The sequence below is a fragment of the Carcharodon carcharias genome, chromosome 22 (genome assembly GCF_017639515.1).
Source record: "Carcharodon carcharias isolate sCarCar2 chromosome 22, sCarCar2.pri, whole genome shotgun sequence".
NCBI classification, from domain to species: Eukaryota; Metazoa; Chordata; class Chondrichthyes; order Lamniformes; family Lamnidae; genus Carcharodon; species Carcharodon carcharias.
In genome coordinates, this window is record NC_054488.1 from 55,193,741 (window position 1) to 55,218,239 (window position 24,499).

Sequence of the window (24,499 nt, forward strand, 5' to 3'; positions counted from 1 at the left end):
CCCCCATCCCCTTTTAGGTTTTCCAGGGCTTGATACCCAGAATTGGACACAGTATTCGAAATGTAGCTTTGCTAATAACCTGTATCAGCCTGTTTCAAATTATAATCAAATGTCTTACTGATGTATTCCAGTATTTGACAATTTTGAAGATTTCCACTTTGCAGCGACTGGAAATGTTTTGAATTGTCTACAATCTCTAGAAGAATACTTTGTTCTTAGAAAATCCTTTTGCACTTTTGTTTGCCCTCATACATTTATTTTTAGTATGCATCAACTTTGTTCTATTCCTTAACCCACTGGTTTTTGGTCCACATCACTTTGAATTCCCTCAGTGACTTGTATTTGTCATACAATCACAAAACTTGAAGTTTAATGTCCTCAGCAGCTGTATATCCATGTAAATAATGAATAAGATGAACAGAGAATACAACAGTTTCTGCAAAACTTTACTGATCCTTTTTGTTTTATTTATTCCGTTTAGCATTTCAGAGATTTTGTTTTATAAGACTTTGCTGTCCCCCACATATAATTTCTTCTGGATTTGGCCCAAGTTGTGGTTTTTTTGGTGTCATTAGAAGGTTTATATAAAAGACAATATGTCTTGTGTGTTTATCTGTTTTCCAGTGTTTTCTCCAGCTCCATGGTCTCAACTATTTGATGTCCAACTTGAATTAACAGCATTGTATGAAAAAAGGCCATTGTATTCAGGCAGGTTCACTTAAAGAACAGTTGTTTGTCCTGCAAAATTCAATAGTTCAAAATTCAAAGTTCAAGCTCGATAAAATGGAACTGTGATTAGTCCATTGCTCTTGTAACGTCACTTTGGCAGAATGCTAAAGGAAAGCTTTTGTAGCTTTTATGCTGCTTTTGTGGCCTGCAGGACTATTGCAAGAACTGCCAGTTCCCGCACAGTGAGTGTCAGTCTGAGGCTTGGCACAGCCACCAACGTTAGCTTGCAAGTAGGTCCACTTCAAATATAGTAGTCCCCCCCAGCTGCCAGGGTTAGCAGCTCCTAGCACGTTTACTCTCAGGGAGGTGGTGCTGCTAGCACTGGTGTTACATAGGTAAAGTGCACCTTCTGATTTATTATAGACTTTTGCCTGGGTTGTATTAAGTAAGCTACAAGGTTAGAAAATGCATTGCTATCTGCATCTTGTGGTGGTGTCCCTTCTAACTGGTAGTGTTACAAGTCTATGAACCAAAAGGTTTCTTACAGCCATACTCACTTCCAGGCATTTTTATATGCATAGTTAAGTTAAATTACACCTTTTATAGAGCTTTCCTATTGCAGATTCATCCTTGAAATTTCTGTCTTCAGTAAAACACTTCCCACCACATTTTCAAGCAACAAACAAAACAATAAAAATCATTTAGGCAGTGGCTGTTTTTTTCCCAAGATATCTGAGTAAGATGACAAGGGTGAAATATTAAATCAGTTCCCTGGAGCCAGAGAAACAGGGGAGAGGGACAACATAGTAAAGCATAGTAAATCCCAATGTTTACATCAAGTAGAAAGTAACTTCAACTGCTGTCCAGTCAGAGAAAGTTTCACAAAAGTAGTTGCAAACTTGCATTTTCTGTTGACATTGCCTGCCATCTGCTTAGAATGAAGTGGCTGATGAATGCAGCATACTGTGGAACGGCCAGAAATTAGAGAGGGTGCAGAAACGATTCCCGAGAATGGTTCCAGGGAAGAGGAACTTCAGTTATGTAGAAAGATGGGAGCATTTGGGATAGTTCTGTTTGGAGAAGAGAACGTTGAGAGGAGACTTGATAGAAGTCTTTATCCTCTCACCATCTGTCTGTAAGCAGAGATGCTTATTGATTTAAAACTATGCTGTGGTGGGCTTCCCCAAACCCTCAGTTAATGTGGTCCAATTTTATAAGTAACACACTTTATGACAGCTCCAGGTTAGTTTGTTTCACATTCATACAACATACTATGTTGTCCCTCTCCCCTGTTTCTCTGGCTCCAGGGAACTGATTTAATATTTCACCCTTGTCATCTTACTCAGATATCTTGGGAAAAAAACAGCCACTGCCTAAATGATTTTTATTGTTTTGTTTGTTGCTTGAAAATGTGGTGGGAAGTGTTTTACTGAAGACAGAAATTTCAAGGATGAATCTGCAATAGGAAAGCTCTATAAATGGTGGTGGAGAAAGGGAGAGAAATGTTCGCAACCATGCACGCATAGGCATACACACGCGCACACACACCAGACACATGCACATGCACGTGCACACATACACCATACACATGCACACCCCACACATGCGCCACACACACGCGCGCGCACACAGTAGGGGGGATAGAAAAGTGGGAGTTTTGTTTTTACAACTATGGGTAACAACAGTAAAAGAACCACCAGAGTCCAGAAAGTCAAAGTTCAGAGGGAGTTTCCTTCAAGTTCTTGGTTGGAGACAGCATCACAAAAGTCCTTTAAAAAGAATGAGATTGCAACACAATGAGGTTCCTGTATCCAGACTGCTTGGAGGCAATGATCAGTTGCTTTAAATATAAAGCAGGCTTGAAGGATTTTCCAGAGAAGATGGCTGGCTGCTTAGTTAGCTGGAAGCCCTGCTGTTGTTCTTTTCAGGTTGGAGCTAATCAGATTGATCTGCGAGGCTAGAAATGTAATATTAAAACAGTCCAAGAGGCTAGAAGCATTGTGGTGTGGGGGCTGGGTGGGGGGGTGGTGTTGGCATATGATGTGGCCCATTAGTGAGTTAATCACAGCTTCGCAAACAGTTTCTGTGCTTCTGGCCAAAATTTATTAAAACTTAGGAGTGAAATGGTGGCTGTAAACACCGCAATGGGAATGATGAGTTCCGATGTCTCTGCCTTTGTTATGGCCCTGGCTGGGGAGGCAATTTGTCTAGTTTCATGATTATAATGTGGCCTTACAAAAAGGTGTGAGCTTCCACAAGGATGAAAATGGAACTTTTTTGTTCTTGTAATCTCTGTTGGAAGTCTCCAGGACAGATGGCTAATACTGAGTCATGTAACCCCTAGCAGCCACCTTTTGTTTCAGCAAAAGTCCATTTTAAAATAGCAGAAAAAGAATAGCTTGTACGCATTCTTTTATTTCTTTCCTGTCTTACTGACATGTCAGTAGGAAGAAACTGTTCCCATTGGTGGAAGGATCAGAATCAGAGGGCACAGATTTAAGGTAAATGACAAAAGAAGCAATGGTGACATGAGGAGATACTTTTTCACACAGCGAGTGGTTAGGATGTGGGATGCACTGCCTGAGAGTGTGGTGAAGGCAGGTTCAGTTGAGACTTTCAAATTGGAATTGGATCATTACCTGAGAAAAAATTTGCAGAGCTACAGGAAAAAAGCAGGGTCTTTAGAACTAAAGTAACATCAATGAGAACTTTATAAATGAGTGAGGAATATAAAAATGATTTTTTAAAATTAACTTGAATCTCCCTACAACCCGATTTAACCAGAAGTAGGAAAGAACAGATGGAGAACTGCTGTGCAGCATGTGCTTTGTGTAGGTTTATTAAAAATGTGTAGAATTATATAATAATGTGTTTGTGTATCTAACTTTCAGCTATGATATGGTGCATTATGGCCACTCCAACCAGCTGAGGCAGGCACGTGCTATGGGTGATTACCTCATTGTAGGAGTACATACAGATGGTGAGTTGTAAAGCAAACACCTCACTGTGCATTAGGTATTATAATAACAGTGAGTACCATCACTGTATTTTTGAAATTCACTGAATAATTTGAGTGCACAACAAACCAGTATGTGTACACTAATACAGTTTTTCCCAGCATTGTAAAAGAAGCGGAAGCTTATTTGTAAATCACAAAGTTATGATTAACGTGCCTATTTAATGCTTTACTTTGTATATAAAGCTGCCTACAATAATGCAACTCTCAAATGCAGTCAATTTGTAATCATGTCAACTGCACATTTTCTACTTTCTAGTCTTAAAACTAAATGTGTAATACAGTACAGGTCTTGGTTAGAGAAAGCTGCCAGAGGAAAATTAACTTCCTTAATGAAATAGTAGCAGTATTTCTCCTTTTTGTTTAGCTTTTCCAACCTTTCCTCCTCCCTGAATTCTGGTACTCCTACCTCAGTGTCATTCCTTGGGTGGGAATGAGGCTGGATGATATCAACAACCTCTACAAAGAACTAGATATCACATGCACTCTCCCACAGGGAGCAGTCAAGCGTGGGAACCCAAACTGACCCCCCCCCCCACCACCCCCAACCTCGCCCCTCCCCAAATCTCTCATATGAAAAAAAGGACTTGCAGTTATATAAGCACTTTTCACAACTTCATCATCCCAAGATCAATGGAGTATTTTTAAAGCATAATCATCTGTAATGTAGGAAATGTGGCAGCTGGTTGGCACATAGCAAGGTCATTCAAACAGCAGCGATAATGACCAAGGTATATTTTTAGTGTTGGTAGTTGAGGAATAAATATTGATCTCCCTTGTTCTTCTTTGAATAGTACCATGGGATCTTTTAGATACAACCAAGCGATCAGATGGTACCTTTGCTTAACATCCCATCTGAATGGTTGTAACCTCATACAATACAGCACTCCAAAAATACTGCACTGTAGTGGGACTTGAACCCACAATCTTCTGATTCCTAGTCCACAGTGTACCACTCTCAAAGAATAAGTCATTCAGAATGCTGTGCTGGCATGATAGTAAAGGCAAAAACTTTGAGGTTGTTCAACATACAATTCAGTGCAGTGATGAGTTATTCCACTTGGTGTGAAGCACATCTTCATATTTCCATGAGGCCTATGCAGGTGAATCATGTGATAGGGTTAGAACACCAGAATCTGCACTTAATTTTAAATTTAACTTGAGTAATGCTAGCCCATGCCCTCCAGCTCATTGCCCACTGTCCTGTCCTCCCCAAGTGCGTAGAGACAAGGAAGAGACTGAACATGGAGGTGCAATCAACACTGTAGAACAGATTTTTTTTTAGGCAATTTAAAAATGCTTTAACGTAAAAGTATCGCATTGATAGTTTATTATAGTAAAAGGTTCTGTACATGACTTGTGATTTTTATGTTCTGCATGGATATAAAAATAACTTCAAAGCCTTTGATATATGGCATGGAAACAGTACTTAGTTTAAAATTAATCCCTGAACCTTCCTTGATTCTGTAGCTCCTGTGTATATTAAGGAAACATGTTCTCTAGAGATTTTTGTTCGTTTTTCTTTCCTCCTCCCTTTTATTTTCTTCTTGCCGCCATCTATAATCTGATTAAGTGGAATATTCAGTGAAATTAGAGTATAATCTTTCAGCTGTGTATTGCTTTGATTAGTTTCTAATCAATCAGCATTTTGTATGTTGTACCAAATGTAAGAAGCACTAAATGCAATTTAGAAATGACAGAGTTGTTGTTTAATAAATAAAAACAGAAAATGCTGGAAAAACTTCTTCGGAGTTAAACGGACTCGAAACATTAACTCTGTTTCTCTCTCCACAACTGCTGTCAGACCTGCTGAGTTTTTCCAGTATTTTCTGTTTTTATTTCAGATTTCCAGCATCTACAGTGTTTTGCTTTTATTGTTTAATAAAAGTTCAATTTAGGAGCAGGATGTCAGTACTGTAGTACATATTGGTTTAAATGTGACCTTATATTATATTAGATATGTTTTTGATTTAACTGGTAATAGAATACACCTGGTAATCATTCTATTAATTTCTTTTTCCCCGATTTTTAATCATCAAAAGGAAGGTTAAGAAAACTAATAATGGAAGCCTCCTTGATTTGTTTTCAGAGGAAGTCGCTAAGCACAAAGGTCCACCTGTATTTACACAGGAGGAGCGTTACAAGATGGTCCGTGCGATTAAGTGGGTTGATGAGGTCATTGAGGGAGCGCCATATGTAACAACACTTGAAACACTGGATAAATATAATTCTGATTTTTGTGTCCATGGAGGTATGTTATGTCCAATGATCCAGTCGATTTCTCTGGTCATTCAGAGCTGCATAATATTGAAACATTTTTTAATGTCTATGCTTGAAACCGGTTACATATTTTTACAGACTTCAAATGAAATATATAGTTCAGACAGTTCTGTTAGATGTTTGGTTCTGTTGTCTTGAAGCCTAGTGCTGATTTTTAATTTCTTTGCTAATTTTTATCTTGTAGATGATATTACTTTGACTGCAGATGGTAAAGATACTTATGAAGAAGTAAAGAAAATGGGCAGATACAGGTAACCATACTACTTAAAAATCAAGTTCCAAGATACTTTGTTAGAAGTGTGTGCCTACCTTGTGATGAGTTGTGAATGTCGTAACCAATTCCATGGACAAACACAGACACAAACCAGAATGGAAAGATTTTATTCTATGTCCTCAGTTAGTGAAGAAGTTAATGCTATCTATAATGTAAACTGCTCACAGTTCTTGCACTTTACAACAATGCCTGCTTGAAATGATATGGTGCCATTAATGCTAAAGGAGTGTTATCAAACTAAATTGGACACCGAGCTACATAAGGTGACATTAGAATAGATACCCAAAAGCTTGACCCAAGGGATTGGTTTTAATAAACGTATTTAGAGGAGAGAGGGCCAGAAAGTTTAGGGAGGGAATTCCAGAGCATCAGGCCATGCCAGAGGAAGGCACAGCCACCAGTGATGGAGCAGTTAAAATTGGCAATGCGCAAGAATTGGAGAAGCATAGAGATCCCAGAAGCCTGGAGGAGGTTGCAGAAATGGAGTGGGTAGAGGACGTGGAGAGATTTGGAAATATGGATGAGAATTTCAAAATTGAAGGGTTAAAATTGAAGACCTGTGAATCAATGTCAGTCAGCAATCACAAGAGTCAGGGGTGAATGGGATTTCGTTGAGTTAGGATATGGACACCAGTTTTTTTTTTTAGTTCTACGTTCAGAGGGTGGAAGATGAAGACCCGGCTAGCAGAGCATTGGAATAATCAAGTTGAGAAGTAACAAAGGAATTGATGAGAGTTTCTCTTAGCAGCAGATGAGCTGATAGAGAGGTAAAGTTTTTATGGATTAATTGAATGTGAAATGTGAGCAACAATATTCATATTATTCTCTTGTGATTTAAAAAAAAAATTCAGAGAGTGTAAACGTACACAAGGTGTTTCCACTACAGACCTGGTTGGCCGAATGCTTCTCATGACTAAAGCTCATCACAGCAATATTGTGAGTAAAACGTATAATTTAATATTTTAGTCTATAAAAAAGGGATATTGAGCCCATCAGTGGCAAATATTAATTTTGGGGTTGTGTATTAGATTGTGAAAGCCAATGAAATTTTTGTTGAGTGCTTTAAATCATACTTTGCAGAAACTAACTAAGCAGAATGAAGAAGAGTATCAATTTGATTGTTTTGGATGAAATATATCTCTAAAAATTTGTTAGCAGATATTATGGAGGAACATATAAGAGTTTTTTTTTGCTTTGAAAATTGATTTTGTTGTGCATTAACATGCCAAGTGGAATTATGAAGTGTGATGCAAACAGCCAGATGATGCTGTTAGACAATAAACTGAATACAATTAGTGCAAGCGTGGAGAGGACAGCTAGGACCAACACATCACCAAATTACAGCAAAATCTTTCTCGGCATGTGCAGGGAATGGGTGGTGTCATTAATCAAAAATGTCAATTAACGGAGAGTTCCATTTACCGATGGAATACAGCTCAATACCTTAGCATGAACTAATATACAAGTACTCAGGAAGTTCTTCTGGATAACTTTGTAATTGTTTTTGGTTGGTATGTTGACGAATCATTTTAGGGGAACATAGAAATTCTGGTTAGAGAATTCCGATTGATAAGAGTGCTGGACAACACACAGTTTACTGTAATGGTCAATATTTTAATGAAAAAGTGGCTTGTCTAGTTCTGATGTAATTTAATTTAACAATACCATTTGATCACATTGCGAAGAAAACGTTTTGATATATTCTGCGAAGCATAGTTGTCGATAGTGTGCGTGACACTTGTTAACAAATATTACAAAGTACCGCTTTTTTGATTGGAACCCTGCAGTAGGGTGGTGCTAAGCATCAATGGTTCATGTACTGGAATACCAATGGAGCTGGCAGCCTTGTTTTGCTCTGTTTCCAACCTGAGCCAAATCAAAGGAGGAAACAATGAATAGAGTGGTTGTTTCTGTAGAGGGGAGGGATGAATTGGAGGTCACAAGATAATTACAGATGAGGAAGGCCATTCGGCTGATCTTAATTCTTTCATCCAAGAGATGCTAAGGTCTCTACTTTTGTAGCCTGGAGTTGTTTAGGAAGGATGTGAAAGTTTTAGAGAGGATGCAGAAAAAAATTACAAGAATGGTTCCAGAGAAGTGCAACTTCAGTTATGTGGATAGATTGGAGAAGGTGAAGTTGTTCTTATTAGAGAAGAGAAGGTTGAGAGGAGATTTGATAGAAGTGTTCAAAAACATGAGGGGTCTGGACAAAGCGGTTGGGTGAAATTGTTCCCATTGGTGGAAGGATTGCGAACCAGAGGACACAAGATTTTAAATGCTTAGCAAAAGAATCAAAGGCAACATAAAGGAAAAACGTTCTTATGCAGTGAATGGTTATATTCTGGAATGCACTACCTGAAAGAATAGTGGAGGCAATTCACCCATGGTTTTCAAAGGGGAATTGGATACACATCTATAGGAAAAAGAATTGCAGGGCTATTGGGAAAGAGCAGGGGAGTGGGATCAACTAAATTGCTTTCAGAGAGCTGTCATTGGCTTAACAGACTGAATGACCTGCTGTGCTGTAACCATTCTATGATTCAGTTTATTTAAACTTTTGCCTGCACCGGTCTATCTGGAAGCTTGATTGTTATACTCATGAGGAGGAATAACAGGCGAAGAATGGTGAGGGAGCAGTAATCGTGCTGGTTAAAATTGAAATGTTTCTATTATTTAAGTTGGAACTGACAGGGTTAGGATCTTGATTATCTGTACTATTCACAATATCAGAATTTAGCCTACAAAATTTGGTGAATTCAATTGTCTTAAATTTGACACGTGCTGTCCAGTTGGGCATTTAATTGCAGTGGAGGCTGATTTTAAAGTTTCTGTCTTTAAAATGTTGAACATTTGAGAAGCTATTTGAACATCTAGTTGAGTGCTAAGTATAAACTTGGATGTACAGCAGGCCCACTAATAAGCAGCATCTTCCTCTATTTTGGTTTTTAAATTATTGCTCATTAAAAAAGAAGCATTTTGTTTGCTGTTTTACACGATGTTATTACCTATCTGGGAGTTTAAACTTCTCTGCTGGGAACTGAAAAGACTTTTTCTTGTCTTGGGATAATTTGCTGCTGTACAGTTCACTTCAAAGATTTGAAATTAACACTGCTTTCAGATTTACAAAAAAGAATAACTGCCTGAAAGACAATGTCAGCTAAAAGAGACAAGTTGGTGTGAAATCTTCAGATTCTGTACAAATCTCAGGAGAAGCAAAATGCAAACAAAATGTTGACCTTTTATTGAATGAAGTTCATAAATTAACTTTAATAATATGAAATTATACCATTTGAAATAAATATATATATATATATATATATGTTTTCCCCCAATTCCTGCAGGAAAAAAATTCAGACTACCAGGAGCACACTGACAACTTTGGCAAGGTATTAGTTCAGTTTCTTTTTTCTCTTCCTTTGCATGTTTTAGTTTGTTCATATGGATAATTTTTGGACTCTTTCTTTCTGTTTTTAATTTCATTTATTATAAAAGAATACCATTTCATGTACCGTGGAGCAATTTATCAAACACTGACAACTTGCTTGAATGGTGCTATATGCTCTCCGTGCCATGAAACTACATGCAAGAAAATTAGCAATAATTTTTTTTCATGGAAAGCGAAATCAAAACTCAAAAATGAAACAGTCCAAATACAATAATTATCTGTGCTAATCATGAATGGGAGGCAAGGAAAAGTTGCGAAGTCACAGGATTCCAGAGGCGTTTCACAGTTGTATCTGTTGCTGCTAGGGAAAAGGGCACATCAGTGAAATTCTTATTGCAGGCAGAAAAATGGTGTGATAAAATAAGCATTATAAAGTTCAAAAATAGATTTTGATGATGTAGGAAGTTCATGTTTACTCAGCTGCCTCCAGAATTTTCAGACCAAGATAGTGTCCTTCTATACCTTACAAAAAGCCCAATTTTTTTAAAAGCACATTGGCTCAATTTACAACGATAAATTTTTTTTCTCCCACATGAGGTTACGATATATAACTGATATTATTAACCAAAAAGCACCCCTGGTTAGCATGAAAATACTTTTCAAGTTTACCTTTTCATAAATTACTACTGAATTTTCCAGAGGTTTTGTGAAGCTCTGGCCACAGAATGGTGATGTCTAAATAAGTACCCATACTTCTGTAACAAATTTAATATAGATATATAGTTAATGTTCATTAAGTGTCATGTTTTTCATATCAAAAGAAGTTTTTTTGACTGCTTAAAAAAAAGTTTGTAAATAGGATAGATGAGAGTTGAGTTGTGTACTAAGTTTTCTGGACTTCATTCTATCAAGTAATCCATGATGGTCTTTTTCTGTCCAGTACTTTCATAAACTCCTCTGTAAAGATGGCCACAGAAAAGCTTTATTTAGCTTGTGTCATCTAGGGAGCAACATGCATATCTGCTCCAACTGGGGAGAAGGTTAAGCCTGAGTTAGATGTTTGTGACTAGATATTTCCACTAGATGGCACTTTCGGGTTACTTGCTCTGATCATCTTGCTCTGTGATGCACTTGCAATTATTTGACAGATTTTAGCTTGGCATTTAGAACTTACTGTGCTGGCAGATTTACAGTGAGTATGATCTCCATACATCAGCTACAAGAAAAGTGTATGGAACCGGATATATTTCTTTATCTTACTTTTGTAAATCTCACTAAAGCATTCAACACTGTCAGCAGGGAAGGATTCTAAAAAGATTTTGGGGAAAATTAGCTGTCCAGCAAAGCTTCTCAGTCTAATCCACTCCTTCCATGACAACATGCACTGCACTGTACAGTTTGAGGGCACCACTTCCAAAAGTTTCAGGGTGAAGAATGGAGTGAAACAGACCTGTATCCTCACCCCCACTTTGGTTTCTTCTTTTCCATGCTGAAAGTGAAGACACAAATACAGTACATCTTGATCAGAGAACTCCTTCATACTGATGATAATGCGCTAGTTATTAATATAGAAACTCAGCTACAAAGACTCGTGGATTGTCTCTGCCTTTCCTGTAACGTGATCTCCCTGATTATAAGCTTCAAGAAAACTGTGATCGTCGGATAGGGTGTCACATCTCTGTCCCTGATCACGCTAAATAACACCCTGCTGGGAGTGGTTAGCAAATTCTACATCCTTGGGTCCACAGAGACAGACAATCTGTCTCGATACAGAACTCAATACACACAAGGAAAGCAGATACCATCTTTGGCCGACTCTGAAAATGTGCATGGAACAACATCAAGCTGTCTCTTGGGACCAAGATGCAGGTTACGAGATATGTTTTCAGCACCTTGTTGTATGGCTTGAAACACGGACAACTTAGCTATCAAAAAAGAAAGCTCAACAACTTTCAGCTTTGCTGTTTGCAGTGCATTCTGGGCATCTCATGGAAGGACAAAAACATGAATGCAGCAGTTTTCTCCAAGGCAAAGCTCCCACGTATGTTAGCACTCATCAAGCAGAGGTCACTTCTGGCTTGGGCACTTTTGTGTGATGGTAGATGGTTGCATACCTAAGGATTTTATTTATGGCAAAGTAATCAGAGTCCAAAACTCTGCTTAAAGGATGCATGCAGGCATGACATGAAGTCCTTAAACATTGATTCTTGCATCCGGGAGACACTAGCTGACAACAGAGGAAAATGGCAATATCACCTGTGTGCACTACCGTGATGACCGGTGGCTTCCATGACTTGGTGACAGGTGCCAACACCGAAAACACCCCACACTGACACCTGATGATGATTTCATATGTGGCACAGATGGCAGAACCTGCTTTTCTCTGGTCTCATCAGCAAAAGTGCACCATATAAAGTTAACCCATCCCCAACTAATTGATTTGCTGCATATCTATCATCTTGCATGGATGGAAGGATGCCAAAAAAATTAAAGGACTACACACTTAAATTAATAGACTGCTCACAACAAAAAAAATAGAGGGACAGTGATAGGATGTACAATTCGATCAGCAATTTCCTCCATTTTGGCATAGAACTGATAGCAGGAATTGCCCCAAGGGAGGCTCCAAACAAAAGCACAGGAGGAGGAAATCAGCCTAGAAGTTGCCTTGCAGCACTCGTGCATCTCCTTGTGGTCTATCAGAGAATAATTTAAACAGAGGCTCAGAAGTATTCTATCGTAACATATCACCGATTTTTTTGATTGGGGAATGTACAGGAGACTTGCAGTCAAAAATGGGTGGGGCATGTGAGTTGTAAATGTAACTAGTAGTTTATAATTGTACATTCACAGATTACTCTAATTTTAGTTTATCTTTTTAAAGCTGCTTAATGTATAGTTTTGTTAATTTCAATGCAATTTTGAAACCAAACACTTTAAGTATTTCTAATTTCAGTTTACCAAATGACTTACCAGAATGCAGCAAGGAAGAACACATTTATTTATAAATACTGTAGTTCTATGCATCCTTCTGGGCTGCTCAATGCAGTACAAACTCCATATTGATTTTTTTTTTAATTCCTATGAAGTTGCATAGTCTTTTACATGTCAACTCCTAGTTACAAAGACTAAGGCCATAATGCCTATTCCCTCAATGATGTTGTAAATTTCTCAAAACTTGGTTTAATCTCTCTTAGTACTTTCTTTCATCCCTATCGTCACTACAAGTGGTGTCTTGATGACATGTAGCTTCTAACTAGATAATTGCTACCAATTTACTATTAAATGTGTTGAATATATTTCCACTTTTTATAGAGGGGAGGGAATAAATGTATCATGGGAAGAAGATGGCTCTTTTAAATTCTGTTAACCTTCTTATTGTAATTTACGGTGCTTGGCAAATTGTAAACAGGCCAGATACAGAATAGAATGTATAAGGATGGGAATGAGGGAAAGCACTCAACCAGTTTAGCGCATCTGTTCCATTATTTTCATCAGTTGTGCCTTGATACCAGGGTCAGATCCCTTATTGTTAACACAGATAATTGATGCACTTGTATTTTTTGATTATTGTAATCTAGACACTTGTGCTAGATGACACTTATCCCAAAATTCAGCATCATGAATTACTGTGTAAATTCAGATTTAAGTTTTCTCAGCTTATCACATCATTTTTTCTTCCTCTTTATTGAATACAAAGAACTACTAAAGCACCTTTGCTATTTTTTGGAGTTCATTGTGATTACAGTGAATTATCCCAGACCAGTCTGCTCTAGAGGAGCTTTGCCTATAAGGTATTTTGAGGTAAGAAAGTATCTGATGTGGGGGTATTTGTTTTCTGATTTAAAAGAAAACACTATACAAATGAATATCAAGTCACTGCAAGTATCCTAAAGTAAATCTTTTTGTTTTGAAAGGGACCAAAAGGTCACAGCCCTTGGACTGGAGTATCTCAATTTTTGCAGACATCCCAAAAAATTATTCAGTTTGCTTCTGGAAAAGAGCCTCAACCAAATGATACAATAATCTACGTGGCAGGAGCATTTGATTTGTTCCGTATCCTTACTGAGACTTAATTTTGGATAATGTGAAAGCGTGCCTGTTTTGCAATATATTAAATCTTAGTACCTCTTCATTCCTTTACAATTTAAAAAGATATTGGTCATGTAGACTTTCTGGAAAGTGTCTACAAGTTGGCAGAAAGGCCTTATATTATTGTTGGTCTACATTTTGACCAGGTGAGTACAGCTCATTGAGTACTTTTATCATGCTTATCTTTAAAGCCATGAATACTTTCTAGAAGGAGGAGGCAAAAACTTTTACTGATGCAGATCATTTTCTGTCATGTGTTGTTTTGCAATTGATGTGTTTGTTTTTATTGTTGAGAATACTAGCACGTCTGCTTGAGTTTAGGTATTGTTAATATCAACTTCAAGAAACTATCCTGTTATAAATTTAAATCTGCTGTTCCATCCTTTGCAATAAATATACAAATATAAATCAATTGAACCGTTAGTACAGAAAGGAAGCATATTATGGGAGTTCCTAAATTGCAACTTATGTCAAACAAAATGCTTTTGATGTAGGTACTTGCACAATTAAACAGAAAATATTTGTGCAATAGTAGCCTCCATTAACATGCAGTTTGTGCCCTTCCATCAAGTGTTATTAATAAAAAGGAATTATAACTTTGCATGATTAAACTAAAATTGTAATCTAGTTTAAATCAAGTTAGGAAATTATGGGTTTGGATCCATGTGCCTGTCAGGCTGTGTTTTTTTTAAGTGTGTGTTTTCTCACTTTTTTTTCTTCAGTTAGTCCAGCACAACTTAGGTGCTTACCTTCCACTTGATAGTTAAGTATTTGATTCTGCATGTTATATCCAGTCCAAGCTTGGAATTTGAGTGTTCGTATTTTTAATTAAACACCTTTCTCTTGTAGGAAGTGAACCGATACAAGGGAAAGAATTACCCAATAATGAATGTGCATGAAAGGACACTCAGTGTACTGGCCTGTAGAGTGAGTATAGTGTTTTATAATAGGTCAGAACTTGAGTATTTTTAATTCACCCTCTGGTTTCCCAATGTGTGAACCACTTCTTCTGAATTTTTAATTTATTGTATTGTGCCACAATAATTTTTTTCCTGCTTTCTTTTAGTATGTGTCAGAAGTAGTAATAGGAGCTCCTTACTCTGTGACTGCAGATTTACTGGATCACTTCAAGGTATGATTATTCAATTTGTTCCACTCTAAAATGGGCCATTAGGTACTTTTTTAAAAATCCAATCTTTAAAAATTTGGTATCAAAATCTTAAGTCCATTTCAATTAAGCTTTTGTTTTTGCAATATGAACATAACTATATAATTATAGAATTTCTAGCCAAAGATTTGACTAACACTCTCTCAATACTCTAATTTCAATTTGTATTTTTATTGCAGTTGTCAAAAACCAGTGACAAAATTAGTGATAGCCTTGTATGACAACATTGAACATAAGGGGGATGAAAAGAGAGTAAACCAAAATCAGTATTGCTGAAAAAAGATACATGCTGACAAAGCTTTCATCTTGCACTGACCAGGACAGACACAAGAATGTCAAATTTCAAAGGGAACATCAATTTATACTGCATGAGAAAAGAGGTGCTGAGTGGTTGGCAAGTCAGCTTTGCTTGCTCAAGACATTGCAATGGTGAATGCACCAGGGAGCTATTGTCCACCATACTTTTGTTTGTTCAAAAAGTATACAATTTATTTTACCTGCAGAGGGCAGCTCCCAGAATATGAATGTATGTAGTTTTTATCAAGCATAAGTGAGCTTGCAAGCCTGACTGATGATCTTAAATTGATTGTTGGTGTAATTCTTAGCACACGTGGGATTGTTCAGCAAGTGCTGTCCAATTGCAGAGTCACCTCTAATTTTTATGTTATGAGCTTTACAAGCGTGGGTTGGTTGAGTATGGTCAGTACTCTTGTCTGTTGCAAACAGCTGAAGGGACATGCTGTTTGTTACAATCTGCCAATGATGTAAGGCTAGCTTCACCTATTGCTGAAATTTTTGAGATACTTTACCATTCCAGGTTAATTTGAGGTATATTGGGCACATATGCAGGAATCTGTCCTATGCAGCCAAAAGGAATATGAATTCCATTTTAATGATGTTATGTGTGCCTAAATAGATGGTGTTGCCATGGGTTCCCCTCTGAGACCAACTCTCTCTAACATTTTCGTGGGTTTCCATGAGAAATGTGTTTTCAATGGAATGACCCTTAACCTCCTACCCTTGCACATTTCCCATAATGTAGATGACACGTTTGCTATATTTGAATGTGCAGCTGCACATAAGAATTTCCTTACACACCTTAATGCACTCCAGCCTGCCTTCAAATTCACCTTTAAAATGGAGCAGTCTAATGGAGCTCCTTTTCCTCAATGTGCTAGTTGAGAAATCATTAATGGTTCACTACTAATGTCTACCGCAAGCCTACCTTCACTGGTCAATATACGTGTTGGCATTCCTACATCTGTACAAGATTATCCTTACTGGCAGTCTTGTAAACAGGGCCCAAGCGATATGCTTACTGTGCAAGCTTAATGCCAAAATGGGGTGCATCACAGCTATTGTGCAGGAAAATATCAGTCCTGATTGGATCATTGCTCACTGCCTATCTCACAAACTCATGAACAGGCTTAAGGCTGCCACCTTTGGACCTGAAAAGTGCCCAGTTGACCTCAAATTATCCCAGAAGTGTAAAGTATCTCAAACATTTGAGCAGCAGGTAAAGCTAGCTGTTTCATTCTGCTATAATGCAGTGGTAACACGAGTGGTGTTTTCCACTAACAAGCTATTGCAGTCAAGCAAAAAAGACGTCCGCCAACCTCTCAAATAAGTAACGTGGTATATGAATTTCAGTGCTTAGGTACACAGACCTTATGCCCCAACAACTGGTGGACTGTATCCAACAGCATGTTCCTTTGGCTGCTTGCAATAGGCAGAGTACTGAGTATACTCAACTGACCTGTGCTGGCAAAACTCAGAACATAATGCCTAACGTTAGATGTGATCTGCGACTGGGCAATCCCAAGTGTGCTAAGAATTACACTGACAACTGATTTAAGATTACCAGTCAGGCTTGCTTACACTTCAACAACATGACTTTTTTTTCCAACAGTCCTGAAGTTCTGAAACTAAAATCAGTGATCACTAAATTTAATTCTACATCCATTTAATCATTTTGCAAAAAATGTACCCTTGGTCATCTATAATTACATAGCACGAAACAGTATACTCTCCAGTTGACTGTTGACTGTGCAACGTTGCAGGCGAGTAAATTTGACTCCAGTGCCTTTTCAAATTCTAATGCAGTGAACAATATCTGCCACACAATTCCAACATTATTAGACTTCAGTATGTGTTGGCAGATATTTTAATGGGGAGAAAAAAAACCCTTTCTCTGTTTTCCCCCTCAACTACAGTTCCTTCAAAGTTTGCAGCTCGGAGCAATTAACCTGCAGGCCTTCTGTCACTAGCCACTGGAGGGCATGGAGTGTTAAATTGCCAAATACTATATCAAAATACTATAATCAATGCTGTAATCAACACGTCCCCTCCATATTACCAGAAGCATGTTGTAATTTCATAGAATCTGGAAGTATTAAGTTGCAGTGATTGTGGGATTATAGAATGATATAATGGTTACCGCGCAGTAGGAGGGCATTTGGCCGGTCATGCCCGTGCTGTCTCTCTGAAAGAACAACTCGCCTGTTACCACTTCTTTTCTTTTCCCTGTTGCCTTCCAATTCTTTTCATTTCAGATAGTCATCCAATTCTCTTTTGAAGGCCTCAATTGAACCTGTCTCCACCGCACTCTCGGGCAGAGCACTCCAGATCCTAACCACATGCTGCATTAAATAAAAAAAAGTTTCTCCCCATGTCACCATTGCTCCTTTTGCCAATCATCTTAAATCAGTGTTGTTTGGTTTTCAAATGATCTGTATGTGAACATTTTTTTAAGTTGTGCTGCATAAAGGGAGAGGAAACAGATGTTTAGTAAAACACTTTGAAGTTTCAGTACCAAAAATATAAACTGAAATTATATGTTTTTGCTCTGTGTCCCTCCCAAACTAAATTAAATTGGGCAACTATCTTAAACTATTCAGAAATGTTCAGCATTGTACTTTAGACAAAAGTATTGGTAGTCTTGTACGACATTGCTGAGGGAAGGCGAACTAAGATCAGTTTTCACTGAATTTAATTCTACATCAATTTAATCATTTTGTAAAAATGCACCATTGCTCATCCATAATGTGGGTGAAGGACATTGAGGGCATGGACTTTTAACAGTGAGTCAGGAAATGGCCCAGTTCATTGTACACAGGATCCCAATCCTATAAGTTCAGTCTTTAACTGAACCTAAAACTGATGCTGAAAATCTGAAAAATTAGCAGAAAATCATGGAAATATTGAACAGGTCATGCAGACAGGAATTCCCAAAGGAATATATCAGATTTAGTGTTTCAGATCTATGACCCCCCCGACAAAGAATTGAAACATCTTGTAGTGAAATTAAAATGAGGGTCTGGATGAAGTAACCTTATAATACAGGGATTTTTTTGTATATATCAATGTGAGAAATTGATGCTGGTGAACAGAAAAATGTTTGGACTGCATTAGCTGCACCCCATGTTGGAATGCAAATTTACCCTAGTATTATTCCTCCTCTCTTATCAGCATGGTTTTGAGTTTCTAGGATGAGCAAAGTAGTACTGAATTTGAAAATATTGTGCTGAGGTCTTGAACATTTGAGAGTGATTTCTTTTTCGACTGTTGAAAGCTCATTAGCTCTTTTGCATACTGTTGGGAAATTGCTTTTACATCAGTCTCAATTGGATTCTACCCCAAATCCCTTGGATGAACTCATTGATCATTAGTTTCAAAGCTTTACACTACACTTACAAAATCATCTTGTGCTTCGATGTAGTATTTCATTAAGTTTAACATTTTTCTCTGAGCTAATTTGTGTTATTATGTCCCGTGCTGATTTACTGGACAAATGAGCTGAAAAACTATCCAATTTTGGTTCTGACCTCAAGAATTTGAAAATATTTTGCTTTTCTAGTTTGATGAGATGGGTTCAGGGAAGAAAGAAGATAAAAAGATTAGTGACATCAAAGGACTTGAGCCTTGAAGCACCAGGCCAAATCCAAGCTGTTTGCTGTTACTTGTCCATCTATTCGATATAAAGTGATGAATGAGCTATGTGAACTGTTTGCTAATAGTCTTTTCTCTCTAGGTTGACTTGGTCTGTCATGGAAAGACAGAAGTAATGGCTGATAAAGATGCTTCAGACCCATATGCTGTAAGTTTAAGATTTGTCCTCTGAACTATAGTGCATTAATAAAGATAATTATTTCATAATTGAACTGAGCAGGGGTGAGAAATTTCTGCTGTTTGATGGATTTCCAATATTGGCACCTCAGCTTCTCAGAAATCTGCTAATTCGGGGCCAGTCCAACATACGAGGCTTAAAAAGAATCACAACTCAGCACTCAGTTAGTGAGAGTGAGAACTGACTGCAGAGTTCTGATTGGAGGAGCAGCAGGTATGGCAGAGACAAAGCTGCTCCTCTAAACTCAGATTCTCCTTCTCCCACGCTCTTGCTGCTCCTCAAGAGACAGAATCTATGATTGGAGGAGCTAAAGGGTGGGAGGAAGGGAAAGTGTGATTGGAGGTTGAGGAGCAGTTATTGTGACTGGCCCGCTGCCACCATGCAGGAAACTTTTGGCTGCACCGTCGCAATTGTTTTTCGACCAGTTGCTGGATGATGAATCCGACCTGTTCAGCAGGTTCCAGGAGGCCAAGGAGAAGAAGCAGAAAAAGAAAATTGAAGAGGGAGTGTCAGAAAGCCCAGAAAATCTCTGCTAGCAACAAGACTGGGTGTAGACCCAGGGGAGCTATCACTCATCTTTGCACCAGCCCAGACCTGGTCGCGGTCCACAGATGTGGCTGAGGTTCTTGGTTGACCTTTCACATTTTCGTAGTGACAGAGGCCAGATGAATTTGCAGGATGTTGTCTTGAAGGGAGGTGAGAAATGGAGAAAATTTGCTGAGGTGCCGGTTAATGGAAGGGTTGGTAGTCCAGGTCTGGGCCTGGTGCCCATTAAGGAGCAACCGGTGAATGGAAGGGAATCCAGGTTCCCATAAAGGACCCTTCATCTGGTAAACCACTTCATTCAGAGCGAAAGACCCCTGAGGGCGGCTGATCTGTAGAGGCTCAAACAGCTCCATGAATTTCGATCATCTGTGCTTACTCTGGGTGCAGCTAGTATGTTGTTATTTGCATTTTGGACACTCAACCTTTAGAATAATTTTACATTTGTCAGACAGATTGGAGACCATTAATATTTTAAGTTGTGAGGGAGGGTCTTGCACCTGGAGCATCAGATATGCATGTTCCCTTTGGACCTAACTAGGTAGTTTCAGTGTTTTCTGTTTTGATAATTGTGCCGAATGTTCAGCTTTCTGAGAGCCACTGGACTCTGGACAACTTGCTCTTTAATATTCAGCCCTTGCCACTTCAGCCCAGTACCATGATTCTCAGAACACGTGACATTGCTATTCAGCAGCTCCTGCAATCAGCTGAGATGTTCATAGTTGTTGATATTATGATGATTTTCCCTTGTGTCTCTTTTCCTGTTCATCCTGATTTGCTTCCATTCCAGTTTGCTTCACAAAACGCTGTTTGGTAAATGACATAGCCTGGGCAGCATAACTGTGCTCTTATCAGCATTACCAAAATGCAGGAAGTTTTGGTGCATTAAAGGCTTTTGCAATTGCTAATTTGTCCTGCTTTTAAATACACATAAGAGATAGCAACATTTACAAGAAAAGCATATCCGGACAACATAGTGTTGTTTTTGATTTTTCTTATTCTTTTCAGCTTCCTAGGGTAATTACGTTTGAATCCATTTTAACCCAATTTATTAATTGTGACCATCTGCATTTCACAGCCATCTATATTCCCAGTAGCATGTTTCATATAGTATTTTATCATCTTTGTCTTTATTCGTATTGTTGACAAACTGTATGGAGATTATCAAAAAAGTTAATTGACACAGCATCAAATGTTTTGTGAGCAAAGATGGTTGCTAACTTTGTACTCATGTTCCGTGATTGCAATTTTTAAAAATACTCTGAGTAATTAGCCATAGTCCACAAAGGACCATGTCTACATTATCAATTCCTTTCATAATTTTATTTTTAAAATCATATATTGTGTAATCACCCAATCTTTCTGCAATAGTAAGATATCAGTTCAGTAATTTATATCAATAGGTTGCAGCTGTTCAGAACTTGTACAAGATAAAACAGAAAAACTGCACATCTTTGACGAGCATTTTTTTCTACATATAAGGCATAGATGCAAGTTTTTCTTGAGTGGTATGATGGATTTGAGTTGCATACTTATACCTAAGATCCGTTAAAAGGCAAAACCAAACCAATGGAGCAGTGTTTGAAAAATTTGGAAACTTATTCATAAATCTTTTAGTGTCAAAGGTCATGTTCTGTTGTTGGTATGGACTTCACCCTGTGTTACATGCATTAATTGCATTGAAAGCTGAGGTCACTGGTGATTTTATACAAATGCATTGGTCCACAGTCTTGGCATGGAAACTGAAAGTAAATAAAGGGAAAACTAATGTTTTTATCCACTTGAAGTCTAATATTCCACCCATTTGAAGTTGCCTAGAAACACTAGCATTCACTGCAGATCATAAAAGGTTCTATAATTGCATGATTCCTTGTTACAAAAAATTTCAGACCTTTCTATTTTCAGGCACTAATTTTCAGACGTTTTTACTTTTGGCCACTCTCATTCCTAGCTCTACTTTTACTCATCTTCCCCTCCACTTCCACTTAAATGCTGCAAATTAAAACTGAATTCACTAGTACATTTGTCTTGGAATGCTGTACAACAACTCATTTAGGTAAAAACAGAAAACACTGGAAATGCTTAATACGTGTGAAGTCAGGAGGACATTGACAGGCTGGTGAAATTTAATGTCAAGAAGTGTGAAGCGGTGCATTTTGATAGGGAGAACAAGGAGAGGCAATAAAAAATAAAGCTGAATTCTAAAGGAGATGCAAGAACAGAGATCTGGGGGTATATGTGCATAAATCATTGAAGGTAACAGGTCAGGTTGAGAAAATAGTTAAAAGGCTTGCAGAATCCTGGCCTCTTAAATAGAGGTATAAAGTACAAAAGCAAGGAAGTTATGGTGAACCTTTTATAAAACTCTGGCTCAGCCTCAGCAGGAGGATTATGTCCAATTCTGGGCACCACATTTTAGGAAGGATATTAAAGGCATTACAGAAGGTGCATAAAAGATTTGCTAGAATTGTTCCAGGGATTAGGGACTTCAGTTAAGTAGCTAGTTGGAGAAGCTGTGACTGCTGTTAAAGAGAAGATTGAGAGGAGATTTGATAAGATGTGTTTAAAGTCATGAGGGGTCTAGATAGGGAGAATCTGTTCCCATTGGTGGAAGGATCAAAAACCAGAGGACACTGATTTAAAGGTGAATGGCCAAAGGGCCATCATTGACATAAGGACAAAACTTGCAACAAGCCATTAGGATCTGGAATGCACTACCTGAGAGAATGGAAGCAAATGTTAAAACTCTTTTAGATATTTTCTGCTGACATTTCAATTAAAGGGCACTCAAATCTGTTTTTTGTGGGTACCTGCAGCATGTCCCACATTTAGGGCTGATGTGGAAAGTAGTGTGTATATTTGTATTTGAAGTCTGACATTTTCACATTGTAGCACATTCCTGGATTCCATTTTATAAATGAAATCAAATCAATACTTCTGGTAAACCTATTTTCTTTTTTTAAAAAAAGAGTATGTATGTAGGATTCAGTTTGCTCCGGCCTTAATGAAAATCCATTTCAGATCACCTAAAAGTGATTCACTTTCAACCCAAATGTCTTGATCTAGACCACATTTCTGCAGTATTGCAGAACAAGAACTTTTTTACCACCTGAGAACAAGACAAGTAGCATTTGAATGCTTCATATTCTAAAATGAACGAAAATGCCATGGCAGTTTTATATTAAACCTGAGCAAAAAAAGTTATTACCTTAATTCTTTTGTGTAACATGCCCTTCGAGATTCAAAAAGGGAGGGAGACAAAAAGCAGGAAACTACAGACCAGTTAGCTTAACATCTGTCATTGGGAAAAATTTGGAAGATATTATTAAAGATGTTATAGCTGGGCACTTAGAAAAGTTTATGGCAATCAGGCAGACTCAACCTGGTTCCCTGAAAGGGAAATCATGTTTAACCAACTTATTGGAGTTCTTTGAAGGAGTCTCATGTGCTTTGGTTAAAGGGGAATTGGTGGATGTACTGTACTTAGATTTGATACGCTCATGGTGTAGGGAATTATATATTGGCATGGATAGAAGATTGGCTAGCTAACAGGAAAGAGGGTAGTCATAAATGGGTCTTTTTCTGGTTGGTGGGATGTAACGAGTGCAGTGCCACAAGGATCAGTGCTGGGGCCTCAACTTTTTACAATTTATATAAATATCTTGGCTGAAGGGACGGGTGGTATGGTTGCTAAATTTGCTGACGACACAAAGACAAGAAGGTAAGTTGCGAGGAGGACTTAAGGCATCTACAAAGTGACGTAGGTTAAGTGAGTGGGCAAAGACCTGGCACATGTGAAGTTGTCCATTTTGGCAGGAAGAACAAAGCTTATTATCGGAATGGTGAGAGATTGCAGAGCTCAGAATCAAAGGGATCTGGGTTTCCTAGTGCATGAATCACAAAAATTAAGTACACAGGTACAGCAAGTAATTAGGAAAGTTAATAGAACATTATTGTTCATTGCGAGGGGAATTAAATACAAAATTAAGGAGGTTATGCTTCATTTGTACAGGGCACTGGTGAGACCACATCTGGAGTATTGCCTACAGTTTTGGTCGTCTTATTTAAGGAAGGATATAAATGTATTAGCAGTTCAGAGAAGGTTTACTAAGCTAATACCAGGCATGGGCAGGTTATCTTATAAGGAAAGTTTGGACAGGTTAGGCTTGTATCCAATGGAGTTTAGAAGAATAAGAGGTGGCTTGATTGAAACCTTTAAGATCCTGAGGGTCCTTGACAGATTGGATGTGGAGAGGATATTTCTTGTGGGAGAATTGAGAGCTAGAAGTCGCTCATTTAAGACTGGGATGAGGAGAATTTTTTTTCTGAGGGTCATGAGTCTTTGGAACTCTCTACCTCAAAAGGCAATGGAAGCGGGACCTTTGAACATTTTTAAGGCAGAGCTAGATAGATCCTCGATTAACAAGGGGGATGAAGATTTATCTGGGTAGGTGGGGGGTTACGATCAGATCAGCCATGATCTTATTGAATGGTGGAGCAGGCTTGAAGGGCCAAGTGGCCTCCTAGTTTGTATGTTCATATGAGTGTTCAGTTTTTTTTCATTGTATTTTCATTTTGTTGCAGGAACCTAAACGACGCAACATCTTCAAATCCATCCAAAGTGGGAATGATCTCACTACAGACCACATTGTTCAAAGAATAATTAAGAACAGGTGAGGAAAAATTGATCTCTTTTAAACCAATTGCTGGCTATTTCCCTTTTTTTATAATCTAATATTTTAGATGGGAATTGTCTCTGAAAATAATTCCCAGCTTTATGAGTTAGAACTACAACATGAGGATTGTGTTATGAATGATAATTCTGTACTGCCATTGTACTTAACATTTGGGATTTTAATGCCGATTTAATACTAGCATAGTATTTGCTATTTGTGCTATCAGGGTAAAACAACAGGCCTGACTTACTTGGATTGGCAATCACTGTC

The 24,499-nt window shown here is 38.0% G+C and overlaps 1 protein-coding gene across 4 annotated transcripts in view; it reads left to right on the forward strand.

The window, feature by feature from the left end:
* pcyt2 (phosphate cytidylyltransferase 2, ethanolamine) overlaps nt 1-24,499 on the forward strand; it is a 40,948-nt gene that overhangs the window by 10,066 nt on the left and 6,383 nt on the right. For 2 of the 4 annotated variants that reach the window (XM_041217409.1, XM_041217411.1), the window contains exons 2-12: nt 3,561-3,649; nt 5,775-5,936; nt 6,150-6,216; nt 7,091-7,175; nt 9,560-9,625; nt 13,542-13,680; nt 13,780-13,862; nt 14,566-14,643; nt 14,783-14,848; nt 18,915-18,980; nt 24,138-24,226. In XM_041217409.1, the coding sequence (XP_041073343.1) occupies nt 3,561-3,649; nt 5,775-5,936; nt 6,150-6,216; nt 7,091-7,175; nt 9,560-9,625; nt 13,542-13,680; nt 13,780-13,862; nt 14,566-14,643; nt 14,783-14,848; nt 18,915-18,980; nt 24,138-24,226 (990 nt within the window). The remainder of the gene's footprint in view (nt 1-3,560; nt 3,650-5,774; nt 5,937-6,149; nt 6,217-7,090; nt 7,176-9,559; nt 9,626-13,541; nt 13,681-13,779; nt 13,863-14,565; nt 14,644-14,782; nt 14,849-18,914; nt 18,981-24,137; nt 24,227-24,499) is intronic. The other 2 variants (XM_041217410.1, XM_041217412.1) reach the window with 2 other exon arrangements.